Below are 16760 nucleotides of genomic sequence, written 5' to 3' on the forward strand. Positions count from 1 at the left end.
TAGCAGATCGCCGCCATTACTCGTTAAAAATGACAAATTTCCCGTAGTTAGTAGCTGCAATAAGATTTGCGCAAACAAATCAAAATACGCTTATTGCGGTTTTTTTTGTTTTTTTTTTTACCAAAAATATGTAGCAGAAAACAAATTGGCCTAAAATGTTACATTTAGATTTTTTACATTTTCTTTTTGGGGAATTTCATATATAAAAATGTGAAAAATCTTGTTATTTTTTCAAAATTGTCGCTCTTTTTTTGTTTATAGCGCAAAAAGTAAAAATCGCACAGGTGATCAAATACCACCAAAAGAAAGCTCTATTTGTGGGGGAAAAAAGGACATCAATTTAATTTGGGTACAGCATCGCACGACCGTGCAATAGTCCGTTAAAGTAACGCAGTGCCGAATCGCAAAATATGGCCTGGTCAGGAATGGAGTAAAATCTTCTGGTCTTAAAGCGGTTAAAAATATGCTCATTGAGAATTTTTTTGTCAAAGACCTGTAGCTAAATACATTTTGGCCTAAATATATGATAAAAATTGAATATATTGGATATTTCTTAACTGTCAAAGTAGAAAAATATTGTTATTTTTTCAAAATTGTAGCTTTCTTTTATTAATATCGCAAAAAATGAAAATCGCAGAGATGATCAAATACCACCAAAAGAAAGCTCTGTCTGTGGAAAAAAAGGACGTAAATTTCGTTTGGGTACGGCGTTGCATGACCGCGCAATTGTCAGTTAAATTCGCACAGTGCCGAATCGCAAAAAGTGGCCTGGACGTAAAGCAGGAAAATCCTCCGGTGGTAGTGGTTAAACACCAAGGCCTACCTGAGTATTGTTGCTGACCATGTCCATCCATTTATGACTACAGTGTACCCATCTTCTGATGGCTCCTTCCAGCAGGATAATGAACCATGTCACAAAGCTCAGATCATCTCACCACTGGTTTCTTGAACATGACAATGAGCTCACTGTACTCCAATGGCCTCCACAGTCATCAGATCCCAAACCAATAGAGCACCTTTGGGATGTGGTGGAATGGGTAATTCGCATCATGAATGTGCAGCCGACAAATCTGCAGTAATGCTATCGTGTCAAACTGGATCAAAATCTCTGAGGAATGTTTCCAACACAAAGAATTAAGGCAGTTCTGACCTAATAAAGTGGCCGGGGAGTGTATATGTAAGCATATATTCAGGGGAAGTTTGTAATTGGGCACTGCAAGCGCAGTTTATGTTAAGGAATTTAAATTTTTTATTAGTTTAGTGCTGTAATTCATAGCCACTGAACTGACTCAGGGGGTTTCTGCCCTTCAAACCTCACGCTTGCTTTTTCCTTACTAAAATAAACCTGGTGGTGTGTTTTAAAGACCATTTCTCCAGCAATGTAAAATATAAAAAGTGGTGAGGTAACTGGCGCTGCCTATAGATGTGTGTAAAACGTAAATATTGCAATGAATGATAATCGCTTATACACAGAAAATCACTACATATAAATATGATAAATAGTATAAATATAAAGTGCAATAGTGTAAACAGTGTACAAGTGAAATGCTCACACAAAAGAATATGTATTAAAATATACAAAGTGATCTGTGATAAAGGTGACCAGATAAAATGAAAACTGCAGGCCAGTGAGCTTTTAATTATTCACAAAGAAAGGAGAATAGCTGAAAAAAAAAACAATATTTCAGCTAAGACTAATACGGTGAGGTGATCATGCAATGATCCCAATCAAGGTGAGTGTAGAAAGTAAAAATTTAGGTGATTTCAAAGCCACTGAAATGACTGGCCAGAAAAAGAATATATAGGTGCAGCAAGGTCCTAGGATAGACCAGTGAAGTGCATGTTATCCACAATATCATAAATAATGGTGAATAAATTACTGTAAAGTGCTATAGTGCAAAGGGTCCTGATTAGGGAAAGTTAATCATGAGGACCCATGAGCAGAGAAAGTGAGCAAAAAATATTTTAGAATAAAAACAGCTAGTGATAATAATCTGTATCCAAGCTCAATAAATCAAATGGGTGAAAAAGTCCATAAAGTTCATAGAAAGTGAGCTATAACATTATTCAACTCCGTGGGTGATTCTTGAGGTGCTCCAGGTGTTTAAGTGCCGGGTGTGGAGACAGTGATCCCCCCTTCCAATCTCTCCCGCACTCACCGGAAATCAGCACCCCTACAGGGGTAACCAGCGTATAAGACACAGGTAAACTTTCCAGTTGAGGGTATTCCTATATGTTGATCCCTCCAGTGTTTTGTCCTGAAGCCACTTATGCCATGTATATCATGTATAAATCAAACTCAAAAGGGACATATCCAGGGTCACATATGGGAGAAAAGAGCCTCATATAGTGATGTACTGTTATAAAGTAATCCTTTATTTGCACACAAAAGTAATGCGTTTGATGCGTTTCGAAACGCGTCAAGCGTAACTACGTCACTTCCGCATCGTTGGAACGCAGATCTGGTGGTTGGCTAAGATAGCGTCTCGGAAACCACCGCTAAAGAGTGTCTTGCGGTCCCTACACAACCTGTCGCTTGATTTTATACTGTTAAATGTGAGTACGTTACTTTTGTGTGTAAATAAAGGATTACTTTATAAAAGTACACCACTATATGAGGCTCTTTTCTCCCATATGTGACCATGGATATGTCCCTTTTGAGTTTGATTTATACATGATATACATGGCATAAGAGGCTTCAGGACAAAACATTGGAGGGAATCGGCATATAGGAATACCATTGATTGGAAAGTTTACCTGTGTCTTATACGCTGGTTACCCCTGTAGGGGTGCTGATTTCTGGTGAGTGCGGGAGAGATTGGAAGGGGGGATCACTGTCTCCACCCCCGGCACTTAAACACCTGGAGCACCTCAAGAATCACCCACGGAGTTGAATAATGTTATAGCTCACTTTCTATGAACTTTATGGACTTTTTCACCCATTTGATTTATTGAGCTTGGATACAGATTATTATCACTAGCTGTTTTTTATTATAAAATATTTTTTGCTCACTTTCTCTGCTCATGGGTCCTCATGATTAACTTTCCCTAATCAGGACCCTTTGCACTATAGCACTTTACAGTAATTTATTCACCATTATTTATGATATTGTGGATAACATGCACTTCACTGGTCTATCCTAGGACCTTGCTGCACCTATATATTCTTTTTCTGGCCAGTCATTTCAGTGGCTTTGAAATCACCTATATTTTTACTTTCTACACTCACCTTGATTGGGATCATTGCACGATCACCTCACCGTATTAGTCTTAGCTGAAATATTGTTTTTTTTCAGCTATTCTCCTTTCTTTGTGAATAATTAAAAGCTCACTGGCCAGCAGTTTTCATTTTATCTGGTCACCTTTATCACAGATCACTTTGTATATTTTTTATATATATTATTTTGTGTGAGCATTTCACTTGTACACTGTTTACACTATTGCACTTTATATTTATACTATTTATCATATTTATATGTAGTGATTTTCTGTGTATAAGCTATAATCATTCATTGCAATATTTATGTTTTTCACACATCTATAGGCAGCGCCAGTTACCTCACCACTTTTTATATTTCCCAATATTGACGGCACAGTCTATTTTTGAGGTAGGCAGCGGACATCTTATTTTTCTCTCCATAGCGCGGACACTGCCACTCACCATTTCTCCAGCAATGTATTGTATGCATTTTAAAGGTTCTGAACAAAACATGGAGATCAGTGTATCAGGGCCAAATGGATACTAACTAATCATACAAAAGTCTCCATTAAAGTGGAAACAAAGGCAAAACCTAACTAACTCTAAGCCTAATCTATCTAACCCTGTCAAGAAAAGATCACTATAATTGCCTGTTCTGAAGCAGCTCTGGTCTAGTCTCCAGCAGCGCATTCTTTGTGCAGGAGAAAGCCGACAATGGCTGCGAATTGCCCTGCGTAGTAACGTGGCTGCGAATTGCCCTGCGTAGTAACGTCACCCTTAGACTCGCTATAGGGCTTCTGTTGTCGGCTGCCTCTCCTACACACAAGCCCAGCCTGGGACTGGACCAGAACAGCTTCAGAATAGGTAAGTACAGTAAACCCCCCTCCATTGCGGGGGTTACGTTCCGGTGTTCCGTGAAAAAACCATATCCGTGAGAAAACCATACCCTCGTCACTTCCGGAGGGTATGGATTTCTCACGGTACATAAACTTGCCGCGGTTAGAAGAAAACCGCTCCTCTGCAACATGAATCATCTCTGCTCCTTCCCCTCTCACTTCCCTGCTCTTGGCTAATAAATATAAAAGCGCATCACGGAGACGACATGTCCGTCATATCGATTCCATACACCCGCCGCCGCTTTTATATTTACTAGCCGACATCAGGGAGGTGACAGGGATAGCAGAGGAGATGATTAATGTTGCTGCCGAACTGTTTTTATGTACCCGCCGCAAGTATCTGATTATACACACTTCCGTTATGATTTCCTACCCTCCGAGCATGCGCACTTCTAATCTTCACAGCTGTTCCATGCTGTTTTCGGGGCTCTGAGCATGCGCACTGCTGCGCTGCTCAGCTGTTTCACACAGGAAGTGACGAGGGTATGGTTTCTTCACGGGGTATGGTTTTTTAACGTTACACCGGACCCAACCGCGAAAAGTGAAAATCCGCGAAATAGAAAAACCCTATTAAAATGCATTGTAGGCATGTTTTTTTTTACTGTCACTGTACGTGTAAAAGCATTTTAAGGTCTTTAAACACACTTTTAAAACAATACAAAAAATAAAAACCCATAAGATACTGAGAGACATAGCAAGAGCTATGGAAAACACAAAAATATTTCATTTTTAATGATTTATATAGTAAAATAACATTACAAAAAAAAAACGCAATATACCGGGACCGCAAGTACTGAACTGCGATGGAGCGGGGGTTTACTGTATATGGCTTGATAGATTAGGCTTAGAATGGGAGTGGGTTTAGAGTTAAGTTTTACCTTTACATCCACTTTAATGGATACTTTTGTAAGATTAGTTTGCATCCATTTGGCCCCAATACACACTGATCTCCATGTTTTGTTCAGAACTTTTCTTCTGTGCTCTGATTCTTGGGTTTCTTTTGGCTTTTTGTGGATGCTTTTTTTTATTTTATTTTTTTTTCTACAGTGTCCCACCCTATTCTCAATTTGTAGTACTAGGATGCAAAAGGGAAGGTTTGTGGAATAGTAAAAACAAAATGTAGGCATAAATTGTATTTTACCATCTACTACAGCACAGATGGATATGATGTGAAAAAATTCTTCTTGCAGAATTCTGGACCTTTCGTTCAATCTTCTAAAACGTATTGAAGGCCTAGAGTCATTGACTCAGTTGCAGCGCCTCTATTTGGTGAACAACAAGATAAGCCGAATTGAGACTCTCAACAGTTTAACAAAGCTCCGTTTGCTAGAACTGGGTTCAAACCGTATCCGGGTGAGTACATTTTATCAAATGACAGAGATTTTCTATGTGTGTTTTCAAAAAAAGATCAAATACTGGTTTGATTTGCTCTGCAGCTTGTCACTTCTCCATAAGAGAAGACATGTGTTAGTGCTATATCAAATCTGTCACTTGTATGTCACAGGCTCTATCTATTTGCCCTGCTGGGTAAGTCTGAACTCCAGACAGACTCAGGGACAGCAAGTGAAAGGAAATCTCCCCATAAAGACATAAAAAATAAACCTAATAGTGATTTAGGTCCTTGCCAACTTTATACATAACAAAAAAAAAAAAAGTCTAAAATTCTATATGGCTTACGAATGCTAAGGTATAACTAAAGCCCAAAGCTTTTTTTTATCCTTTTTATTTTGGATAAGGTAAGAATTGGTGAAAATATTGTCAAGTGATGTTTCTGGTGTGTGTCGCCCCCGCCCCATTGGGGAATTGGGGAGTCTTTCCTTCATTTCTGTTCTGTTTGCTTTAATGAGCAAGGCCCTCTGATTCCTCCTGTATTGAATTGTGTTGTTAACTGTACTGTCTGCCCTCATGTTGTAAAGCACTGTGCAAACTGTTGATGCTATATAAATCCTGTATAATAATAACAGGCAGTGATAGAACATCCCCCTATTGGACAATTGTCAATGGAACAAATAACCTCATTGGAAGATTTTTCCCTTTTCCACTGTTGTAAGAATTAAAACATTTGGAGAGTGAGTAAATCTCCCTAACCAGGTCACAGCAATAAAAACTAGACAGCCTCGCCTTGCTGTCCAAAACCAAAATTAAAGTTTTTAGATTTACTGTAAGCAACAGGCTGACCAACAAAATATCTTTACATTCTGTGATTGTTGGATACGCATCTTAAAACATTAAATGGATTGTGACCTGGGGCTGACCATTAGGTGTTGGAGGAAAATGCCACTAAGTTTAATCCTTTCCCAACAAGGATATTCTAAAGTGTACAAAGAGCCATAACATTATGACCACTGACTGTAAAGTGAACAACCTTGATGATTTCTCATTACAATAGCATCTAAAAGTGGGTGGGCTATATTGGGCAGTAAGATGTGTTGAATGCAGAAAAAATGGGCAAGCATAAGGATTTGAGCAACTTTGAAAAAGGGCCAAATTCTAATGACCAGACAATTGGGTCAGAGCAACTCCAAAACTGCAGCTCTTGTGGGATGTTCCTGGTCTGCAGTGGTCAGGACCTACTATCCAAGGCTCATTTATGCACATGGGAAGCCAAAGCAGGCCAGTGTAGTCCGATCCAATAGAGCAACTGTAACTCGCATTGCTGAAAAAGTTAATGCTGGTTCTGATAGGTGTCGGAACACACAGTACATCGCAGTTTGTTGCGTATGGAGATGCATTGCCACAAGACCAGTCAGGGTGCCCCCAGCCAGAAGCACCCACAATAGGCATGTGCACATTAGAACTGGAGCATAAGGAAGAAGGTGGCCTTGTCTGATCAATTCAAGAAAGGGTTGAGTGAAAACAACGACTTTTATGTGTTGACCTGGACTCCAAAGTCTCCACATCTCATTCCAATTGAGCATCTTTGGGATGACTGTATTTTGAAGTCTGATCCATGAAGACCCCACCTCCCCAACTTAAAGGATCTGCTAATGACAGTTTGACCGATTCCACAGCATACCTTCAGAAGTCTAGTGAGTCTATGCCTCAATATGTTATGGTCGATTGGCGTATGTTATTGCCCACTGAGTAGAATTGCATGAATCTTACAATTATGGGTTGATTTAATAAAAAATGGAGAGTGCAAAATATGGTACAGCTCTGCATAGAAACAAATCCGCTTCCAGGTTTTGTTTGTCAAAGCCTAATTAAACCAGCTGAAATTCGAAGCTGATTGTCTACTATGCACAGTTATGTATATAATTATTTTTTGAGAACATTTTTGTTAATCTCAAATCTATGCACTTAATTGTAGAAGAGTAACCAGAGATCTACCCTTGAAAAAGAAGTCATTTTACTTTGAAATGCATCGGGTTCCAATCAATGTGATCTCTCACTTTGACCAACTTTATGTATAACTGGTATACACTGCTTGTCAAAATTTTAATGATTTATTAATAATTTTTGTCTTTGTTTTTCTTTATAATAAACTGAATTAATGTTACATTGTTTTTTTGTGAATGTCTAAGTGCCTTTAAAGTCCCAACAGTAGGGGGTTTTCTTCTTCTTGAACTATGCACAGTTGCACCAGATTTTGCACTCTCCAGTTTTAGTAAATCAACCCCTAATGTCTTTGGTTTTCTGTTAGTATACTTTTTCTCTATCACAATTTTAAAGCTAATGGGTTTGCATACTCATTTTTGCTCTCATTTGTTTGTAGGAGATTGAGAATCTGGATACATTAGGAGATCTTGACAGCCTTTTTCTTGGTAAAAACAAAATCACCAAATTGCAGAACATGGAAGCTCTAGGTAACCTCACTGTACTGAGCGTACAGGTAAATTCTTGTCCTCCTTGCCAAAAAATGTTGTATTATTTATTTAAGTACAAGAAGAATAAGTAAATTGTATTTCATTGCAATATACCAAATACCAGTTCCATCCCCCATGAGAACAGTAAACGTAATTAAATTCAAGTACATGCAGTTGTGCTCATAAGTTTACATACCCTGGCAGAATTTGATTTCTTGGCCATTTTTCCGAGGAATATGAATGATAACACACAAACTTTTCTTTCACTCATGGTTAGTGTTTGGCTGAAACCATTTATTATCAACTGTGTTAACTCTTTTTAAATCATAATGGCAACAAACTACCCAAATGACCCTGATCAAAAGTTTACATACCCTGGTGATTTTGGCCTGATAACATGCACACAAGTTGGCACACAGGGGTTTAAATGCCTATTGAAGGTAACCTTCCTCACCTGTAATCTTTTTGCTTGTAATTAGTGTCTCTGTATAAAAGGTCAATGAGTTTCTTGACTCCTGACAGACCCTTGCATCTTTCATCCAGTGCTGCACTGACGTTTCTGGATTCTGAGTCATGGGGATAGCAAAATAATTGTCAAAAGATCTGTGGGAAAAGGTAGTTGAACTGTATGAAACAGGAAAGGGATATAAAAAGATACCCAAGGATTAAGAATGCTAATCAGCAGTGTTCAAACTCTAATCAAGAAGTGGCAAATGAGGGGTTCTGTTGAAACCAAACCACGGTCAGGTAGACCCAACTAAAATGTCAGCCACAACTGCCAGGAAAATTGTTCGGGATGCAAAGAAAAACGCACAAATAACTTCAGGTGAAATACAGGACTCTCTGAAAACATGTGGTGTGGTTGTTTCAGGATGCACAATGAGGAACTTGAAGAAAGATGGGCTGCATAGTCGAGTCGCCAGAAGAAAGCCATTACTACGCAAGTGCCACAAAGTATCCCGCTTACAATATGCCAAACCGCACAGAGACAAGCCTCAAACCTTCTAGCAAAAAGCCATTTGAAGTAATGAGACCAAAATTGAGCTTTTTGGCCACAACCATAAACTCTCCATTTTGGAGAGGAGTCAACAAGGCCTATGATGAAAGGTACACCGTTCCTACTGTGAAACACAGAGGTGGATCGCTGATGTTTTGGGAATGTGTGAGCTATAAAGGCACAGGAAATTTGGTCAGAATTGATGACAAGATGAATGCAGTATGTTATCAAAAAATACTGGAGGAAAATTTGCATTCATCAGCCTGGAAGCTGCGCATGGGACGTACTTGGACATTCCAGCATGACAATGATCCTAAACACAAGGCCAAGTTGACCTGTCATTGGCTACAGCAGAATAAAGTGAAGGTTCTGGAGTGGCCATCCCAGTCTCATGACCTCAATATCATTGAGACACTCTGTCACATGTGTACATTAACTCAGTAAGCACAGGAAAGATAACTGGCCAAGCGATCAGCCAACCGCTGCACCCACGCAAGGCACCAAGGCAATACATTCCACAATTTACAGTAGGATGTACAGTCAGTCGGTGCTAGCCAACCTCCCCACTCTTTAAAAGTTTGAGTAGCTGCCTCTGTGTTTGATATATCAATTTATTCATTCTTGGCAATGAACCCATCTGTGTGATCCACATCTGAAGTGTAGGGGGGGGGGGTCCTATCCAATCCAATGTAGCAAAAGGCTTGTGGGCCTGAAACAAGGCTCTAGTAACCACCACTTTAACATACCTGTCATTGATTACGGCATCAAGTATACTCAAATGCAGTGCTTGGGGTCTAAGGGGGATAGACACCTGCACGGTGGAGACAAACCAACCCCAAAAATCTGTGTAGCTTCGGGAATCACCACAGCAAATGTATTAGATCACTTACATTTCTATTACATCTAGTACACATACGATCAGGGTGCAGGCCCATCGAGTGAAGCCTATATGGGGTGCAATGAACTCTGAGTAGGATATACAATTGGGAGAATCTCTGTGCCACACTAAGAGAGCACAGCCTTACTGCCTCCAAAGCCTCCTCCCACATTTCACTAGGTATATCACCCACATCCTGTTCCATTTTTGCACGCCAAATTTGGAAAGCTTTCCAAGTACACCCCCTTACTAAATACTTGGAAGAAAAACCTTATACCTATTTATAAAAATTACTTGATCCAGGAGGTGGACGTCCCTTATAGGGTCAGCACTCCCTTCTCTCCCTTGCAACAGCCGCTCACTGACACAGAAGAGCCGTAGCTGCAGGATCACAGTTCGAGTGGATTTAAAATGGGTAAATGCTTATATATTATTAGTAAAAAAAAATTATATAATTTAAGTCCTCTTCCAGGACCGCCCATGAGACCTAGGGCTTCTCATACAAGGACAGGAGAAACGTTAACCCCACCAGATAAAAGGCGGTCCTCTAGTCCTCCCCCTTCAGTATTAGTGTTTCCCCCCGGCAGAGGGTTTTAACATGTTCCTGGTACCTGGTTCTTTGAGTCTCATGGTCTGTCCTATGGAGACTTGGTAGGGAATCCTATACAGCCTTCTCCTGCCCAGTGTGATACCTCATACCTGCAGGTTTGTGGTGGCTGCTTAGCTCCTGTCCTCTGTGCCTGGGGAGGGCCAAGACAGCTGGTGATGTCAGGGGAGCAGGAGAGTTGGTCTCTGTCCGCCTTACATGGATTCATCCTAGAATGGCGGCGTCCTTTCCAGGCCGGCCGAGCAAGCGGGAAGGAGAGCACATTTGCAGATCCACAATGGCGTGTGGGGCGGAAGGGGCAGAGCTCCTGCGTTCCACGCTGGCCCAGAGGAAGTGGCGTAACATAATTTCTGGTCACGATGACGTAATCAGCGGGCACCGGAGACGTGGTTCCAGTCTCAACCAAGGTCCAGGCGCAACCACCCAAGAGGAGATGTGCAGTTTGCGGGGCAAAGCTAAACTCCTCGTGGAGTGAAGTGGTCTTCCGCATGTGCATAGACCGTTTAGTGAAGGAGAACCCAACTATATCCTCTCAAAAGATGTTCACTTCAGTTCAAGATGAGCTTTCCTCTACCTTAGTTCCTTTTAAGACCCTGCTTGACAAGATGCAGAATCCCATTTAGAGTCAGGCCTCATAAAGGACCGTGGCTGCAGGGTGCGAAAAGTGAGGATCAAGAAGAGACGACTAGGTCTCCCCATTCCTCACCGGAGGAATCCGGATCAGGGGCTCTAGGTACAAGCTTGTCTGTCATGCTTGAAATTGAAGAGGAGAAGGTTCAATTATCAAAAAGCGATCATATTTATGAAGGAGTGCATAAGAAGGTTGCCAGGGTGTTTCCTGTGCACAGCTCCCTTCTAGATACATTTAGATTAAAGTGGAAGAATCCTGAAAAGGAAACCCTTTTTTTTTTTTTTTTTTTTTTTTTTTTTTCCAAACAACCTGAAAAGGAGGTTTCCTTTTGATGATGACATGGCGCAACCTTGGAACAAGTATCCTAAGTTGGACACGCCTCTTTCAAAAGTTTCCAAGAATATGGATCTAGCCTTTTATGACATGAGTACGCTTCAAGACCCCATGGATATGAGAGGGAATATCTTTTTGCACACAGGGCCTGGGAGGCATCCATTATTGCTCTTAAACCGGCCTTAGCGTCTACTTGTGTAGCCAGAAACCTTGAGTTATGGTTTTCACAGATCCAGACTCGCCTGTCTGCCGGGACACCAAGGGATCAGATAATTAAATCTTTCCGACTTCTTTTCCGGGCGGTAGGTTTTCTGGCTGTTTCCTCCTCTGAGTTGGTTAGGATGGCAGCTAGAACTTTGGCTTTGATCAATTTAGCCAAAAGCAGTCTCTGGCTTAAGACCTGCTCAGGAGACACTTCTTCCAAGTTGCGCCTGTGTGGTCTTCCCCTAACAGGTGGCTATCTCTTTTTCCCCCGGTTACAAGAAGCTCTGCAGCGTATGGCTGACAGAAAGAAGTTGTTCCCAGAAAAGAAAATAAATCCGAGTCCCCAGAAGTTTTTTGGGGGGGCAGACAGCAGGGTCTGCGAGAGGAGGCCAGACCCAAGAAGCATTTGACAGGCCACAATGGTTGGGGGGGGGGGGTCTTGTTTAACCCTCCTCAACAGCCTGCAATCTTCAATGACTCCTGCTGCAGAGTGGGAGGAAGATTAGGGGCCTTCCTCCCACAGTGGATGGGGATCACTTCAAGCCCTTTCATTATGGATCTGGTGACCAGGGGGCACAGACTGGAATGTGATTCCCAGCAGCCAGAGAGATTGTTAGTCACCAGCCTGCCCAGAGATTGAGTAAAGGCAACTTCCTTGAGTCTCCAGATAGGAGGCTTGTTAGTTCAGAACATTCTGGTTCCGAGGGCAGAGCAGGGCAGGGGTTTTTACTCCCATATCTTTGTGATTAAAAAAAAAAAAAGCCCTCGGGGGGGGGGGGGGGTAAATACCGCCTGATATTGAACCTTTTTTTTCTAAATCACTCGATCAAACCCTTTCACAAGGAATCTGCTTTACTCTGGGGTGCTTTATGGCAACGCTGGACTTGAAGGATGCCTACTTGCACATTCCTATTCACCCAGCATAGCAAAGGATTTTCCGACTAGCAGTAAAATTGGGATCGGAGATCCGTCATTTTCAGTTCAAGGCACTGCCCTTCGGGTTGTCAAGCTCACGAATCTTTACAAAATTCCTGGGGGAAGTGTTGGCTCCATTTTAGACAAAAATTTATTATGATCATCCCCTGCCTGGACAACCTCTTAGTAGTGGCAGTGTCCTTTCAGAAACTAGAGCGGGATCTCCAGACGGTTCAGGAGTTCCTCCAGTCACTAGGCTGAGTAGTCCACAAAGAAGTCTTCTCTGAAGCCTTCCCAAAGAGTGACATATCTCGGGTACGAGATTTCCTCACTGGATCAAAAGATTTACCTTCCGGGGGGGTAAAAAGTTTCAAAAACAACTTAAACAATGGCATCTTTGAAAACCAATCAGTGGGTCTCGCTCAGTGATGTCTCAAGAGCCGTAGGCCTTATGAGCTCTTGCTTCCCGGCTGTGCCTGGGGCGTGGTTCCACCAACGTCCTCTTTGGTTGTTCCTTCTAAGGAACTGGGATGGGTCTCCAAGTTCTCTAGACTTGAAGGTACGAATTCCCTCAAGTAAAGAGAACCCTGTGGTGGTGGTTGCCACTTCACCTGACTGGAATAGGTCATTCCAATATCTCAGAGAATAACGACGGAGGCAAGCTCTTATGGATAGGGAGCCCATCTACAAAACCAGAGAGTGCAGGGAAAATGGTCCCCGGTGGAAACAGCATTAAATCAAAGGGAGCTTCTGGCAGTGCAGAGGGCCTTCGAGGTTTTTCATGCAGAGGTCAGCGGTCACTATCTGCAGGTTCGATTCGTCAACATTGCAACAGTAGCGTACCTCAACAAACAAGGGGGTACAAGAAGTCAGACTTTGCAATTTGCAGCCCAAAAGATTCTATCTTGGGCTGAGGTGAATCCTAGCCTCCATTTCAGTACTTCATCTGAAAGGGACTCCAGAATTGTTTGGCAGATTACCAGGTGTGTCGGGACAATTGTTCCCTCAACACGGAAAGAGTTAGGAATGTTTCTCCGCCATTTGTCAATGCGCATTCAACAAGAGTCTTGTCCGCATCCTGGGTTGAAAGGGCTGGAGCCTCACCGGAAAAAATATGTTAGGGCGACACCTGGTCTAGTTTTTTGACCTTTGTTAAACATTCTCGCCTGGACCTCCTCCTCCTTCCCAGGAGCAGGCATTTGGTCGAAAGGTCCTCCAGGCAGTGGTTCCACCCTAGACTGGTAAGTTCTGGCTCATCGTCTCATGGGCTGTCCTGGAAGACGACTTGAGAAAAGCGGAGTTAGACTTACCGGTAACTCCTTTTCTAAAAGTATTCCAGGACAGCCGGATTCCTATCTGGAGATGTCTTGTATTATGCATATGATTGCAGGGATGTCCTGTGGCTCTGAAGAAATAGTGAAGGGGGGGACTAGAGGCCTGCCTTTCATCACGGGTTTCCTGTGCTGGTAGGAGGAGCGCTAGGTCACGTGGGCTGTCCTGGAAGACCCTCAGAAAAGGCAGTGGAGGTGCTCCCTGGGGTGGGGGTTTGCCCGACAATCGGTGAGCCCGTCCCGTTCCACCACAAAGGTGGGGGAGAAAGCATCCCGGCCATAGGTAGAGATAAGAAGTTGTTAGAAAAAATCAGCCGGAGCAGCCCCCTCAACCCTTTCAGGCAGGCCAATCAGGCTGATGTTACAATGGCGGAGCCAGTTCTGCTTAAGCAGGATGATATGGAGGAGTTGGCTCACCTGTAGCTGAAGACAGTCTGATGTGTTCTGCAGGGGGGGGTAATGCATCCTCCGCCACTAAGCCGGTTTTCAGCCTCAGTCACCTGCTCGTGTATCTTCTGCATATCTTTCCGGATTAAGGACACATTGACCTTTACCTCATCTATCTTCGCAGGCAGGGATGCCTCACATGCTAAAATAGCCTCCAAGACTTTGGCAGTGTCAGCTCCCCCTGAGCCTGCCTCAGTCTCCGCCTCGGCGCCATCTTGGACAGTGAGTTCCTTATCCTGGCGGCGATATTTGTCAAGTTTTGACAGGGTTTCAGCAGGCTTTTTCGGCGGGGACATTGTGCGGCTGTCCCAGGGTGAGCAGGGGATGCGGGGAGCCCGAAGAGGATGAGCAAATAGCAGGATCAGTGATATAAGGAGACTGGGCTGGCAGGGCTCTGCTCACCTACATCCGCTCACCTACATCGCATGCCGCTCCAGGCCACGCCCCCGGAGAGAACATTTTTAATCACTTCCCACTTCCCTTTGAGAATATGCATATATGCAGCCTCATGGAAGTGGGTTTTTATTCATGGTGCCACATATAGGTGCCACTGAGAGCACTTCCAGCACAGAAACCAAGCTCTCATTAAGAGCTCCCCATCTTGTACTAACAATCAGGAACTGGGAGGTTTTCTATTTTTCGTCCCCTCCTTCTTTTTTTTTTTTCTCCTTTCCTTGAGAGAGGTAAGGGCTCTTTCACATGGGTGGCCTAAATGAGTCAGCTTGTCAGTTTTTCAAGTGAACCCGATTGGACCATCCATTGTCTTCTATGGAGCACCTGGTGTCAATGGTCATGTGTTCATTGATGCCCGCCAACATCCGGCCTGCTAAAAACAGACAAATGGGGATCTGTTCTCTATCCATCTGGTGGATCGAATGGCAGTTGGGTGTAAATGAACAGGCAGTCCGTGTACATCTGACTGCCAAAAGAGGAGAGCAGGCTTTTTCTGTATCTGCTCTGCATAAGCAAAGCTGACGGGAATTGGCAGACAGATTCCCCACAAAGCAGGTGGGACTCCAGCGGATCATGCCCTGTGTGAAAGGGGCCTAAAAGTGTAAATGAAGTTTGTGTAAAAAAATAATTTAAAATAAAAAAAAATAGGTAGACCAGGGTTTGCTCTAGGTCATTTTCAGTGTTAGAATTGGGGTCAAAGGTTAGGGTTAAGGTATTTTAGGTAGTATTAAAAAAAAAAATGCACACTAGATTTTGTTTCTTGGCCTGACTACAAGTACAATACATACATACATACATACATACATACATACATACATACATACATACAGTGGATAGAAGAAGTCAGCACACGCCTGTAAATATGTAAGACTTTTGAGATGTAAAAAAAGGTTTCCACCTTTTTAATGTGACCTATAATCTTTTCGATTCTGTTTAAAACTGACTGAAATATTTAATGGGGGGTATATAAAAATAAACTTGCAGTATCTGTGGTTGCATAAATATGCACACCCTTAAACTAAATTAAAACGAATCCTATGTTGAAGCACTTTTTGATTTTATGAACGTATTCAGCTTTTTGGGGTAGGAGTCTGTGAGCATGGCACATCTTGCCTTGGGAATTGTTTGCTCTTCCTTTTTAAAAGCGCTCCAGTCTTGTCATATTGCGAGGATATCTCCTTTGCAAAGCCCTCTTCAGGTCACCCCACAGACTTCAATTGAATTTAGGTCTGGGCTCTGGCTGGGCCATTCCAAAACTTTGATCCGCTCAACACTAAATCGTGTGCCGATTAAACTCAATAGAACAAATCTTTAAAAAAATTAAACAGCCAGGAATATGTTTAGTAAAAGTAACCCACCATGTAGGCATGTCTTTATTTTGAAAACTGACCAGTAGCACAATTGTGTGGTGTTAGATGGCTTTACAGGAAATTTATTGATAAGAGGTAGATGTCAGTGTGTAAATTTTATTCCTGTCATTCTCGTTTTTAGAGTAATCGCCTTACAAAGATTGAAGGCTTGCAGAGTCTTGTGAATCTGCGTGAGCTCTACCTAAGTGACAATGGCATCCAAGTTTTGGAGGGTCTGGAGAACAATGTGAGTTGCTAAACAAGAGACTGGCTGGAAAATTTCCAGTTTGTCACTGATAACTTTGTGGGAATTGATCACAGTTATGACTTAACATTATTTCTTCTTCCCGTCTTCAGACAAAGCTCACTACTTTGGATATTGCTTCTAATAGAATAAAGAGAATTGAAAATATCAGGCATTTGACAGAACTCCAGGAATTCTGGGTAGGTTTTTCCTATGGTTTCCCATTTTGTATTTGTAGCTAAAGTAGTAGTCCCCACCAGTGCTAGCCTGTCCTATGTCAAGGTGTTGTGGGTTTCTTTTATCAAGCAGCTTTGTCCTTAGTCAAAGAATGGTTATTCTCTGATCACATTTACAGGTATCGTTAATTTGATCAGAGAATGACATTCTTGCTTGTTGGCCCTTAACAGTGTCCTGTCCTACCTTTTTATTAGGTGCATGTCTCTGCTGTGCACAGCATAAATTTCCCCCTGT

At 42.3% G+C, this 16760-nt stretch overlaps 1 protein-coding gene across 1 annotated transcript in view; it reads left to right on the forward strand.

Moving 5' to 3' along the window:
• Positions 1–16760, forward strand: part of PPP1R7 (protein phosphatase 1 regulatory subunit 7) — a 52444-nt gene that overhangs the window by 30576 nt on the left and 5108 nt on the right. Inside the window, exons 6-9 of the mRNA XM_082251173.1 lie at positions 5286–5448; positions 7811–7927; positions 16188–16292; positions 16403–16489. Of these exons, the coding sequence (XP_082107299.1) occupies positions 5286–5448; positions 7811–7927; positions 16188–16292; positions 16403–16489 (472 nt within the window). The remainder of the gene's footprint in view (positions 1–5285; positions 5449–7810; positions 7928–16187; positions 16293–16402; positions 16490–16760) is intronic.

Source organism: Pelophylax lessonae (assembly GCF_965119305.1).
Source record: "Pelophylax lessonae genome assembly, chromosome: 3".
In the NCBI taxonomy this organism is placed as follows: domain Eukaryota; kingdom Metazoa; phylum Chordata; class Amphibia; order Anura; family Ranidae; genus Pelophylax; species Pelophylax lessonae.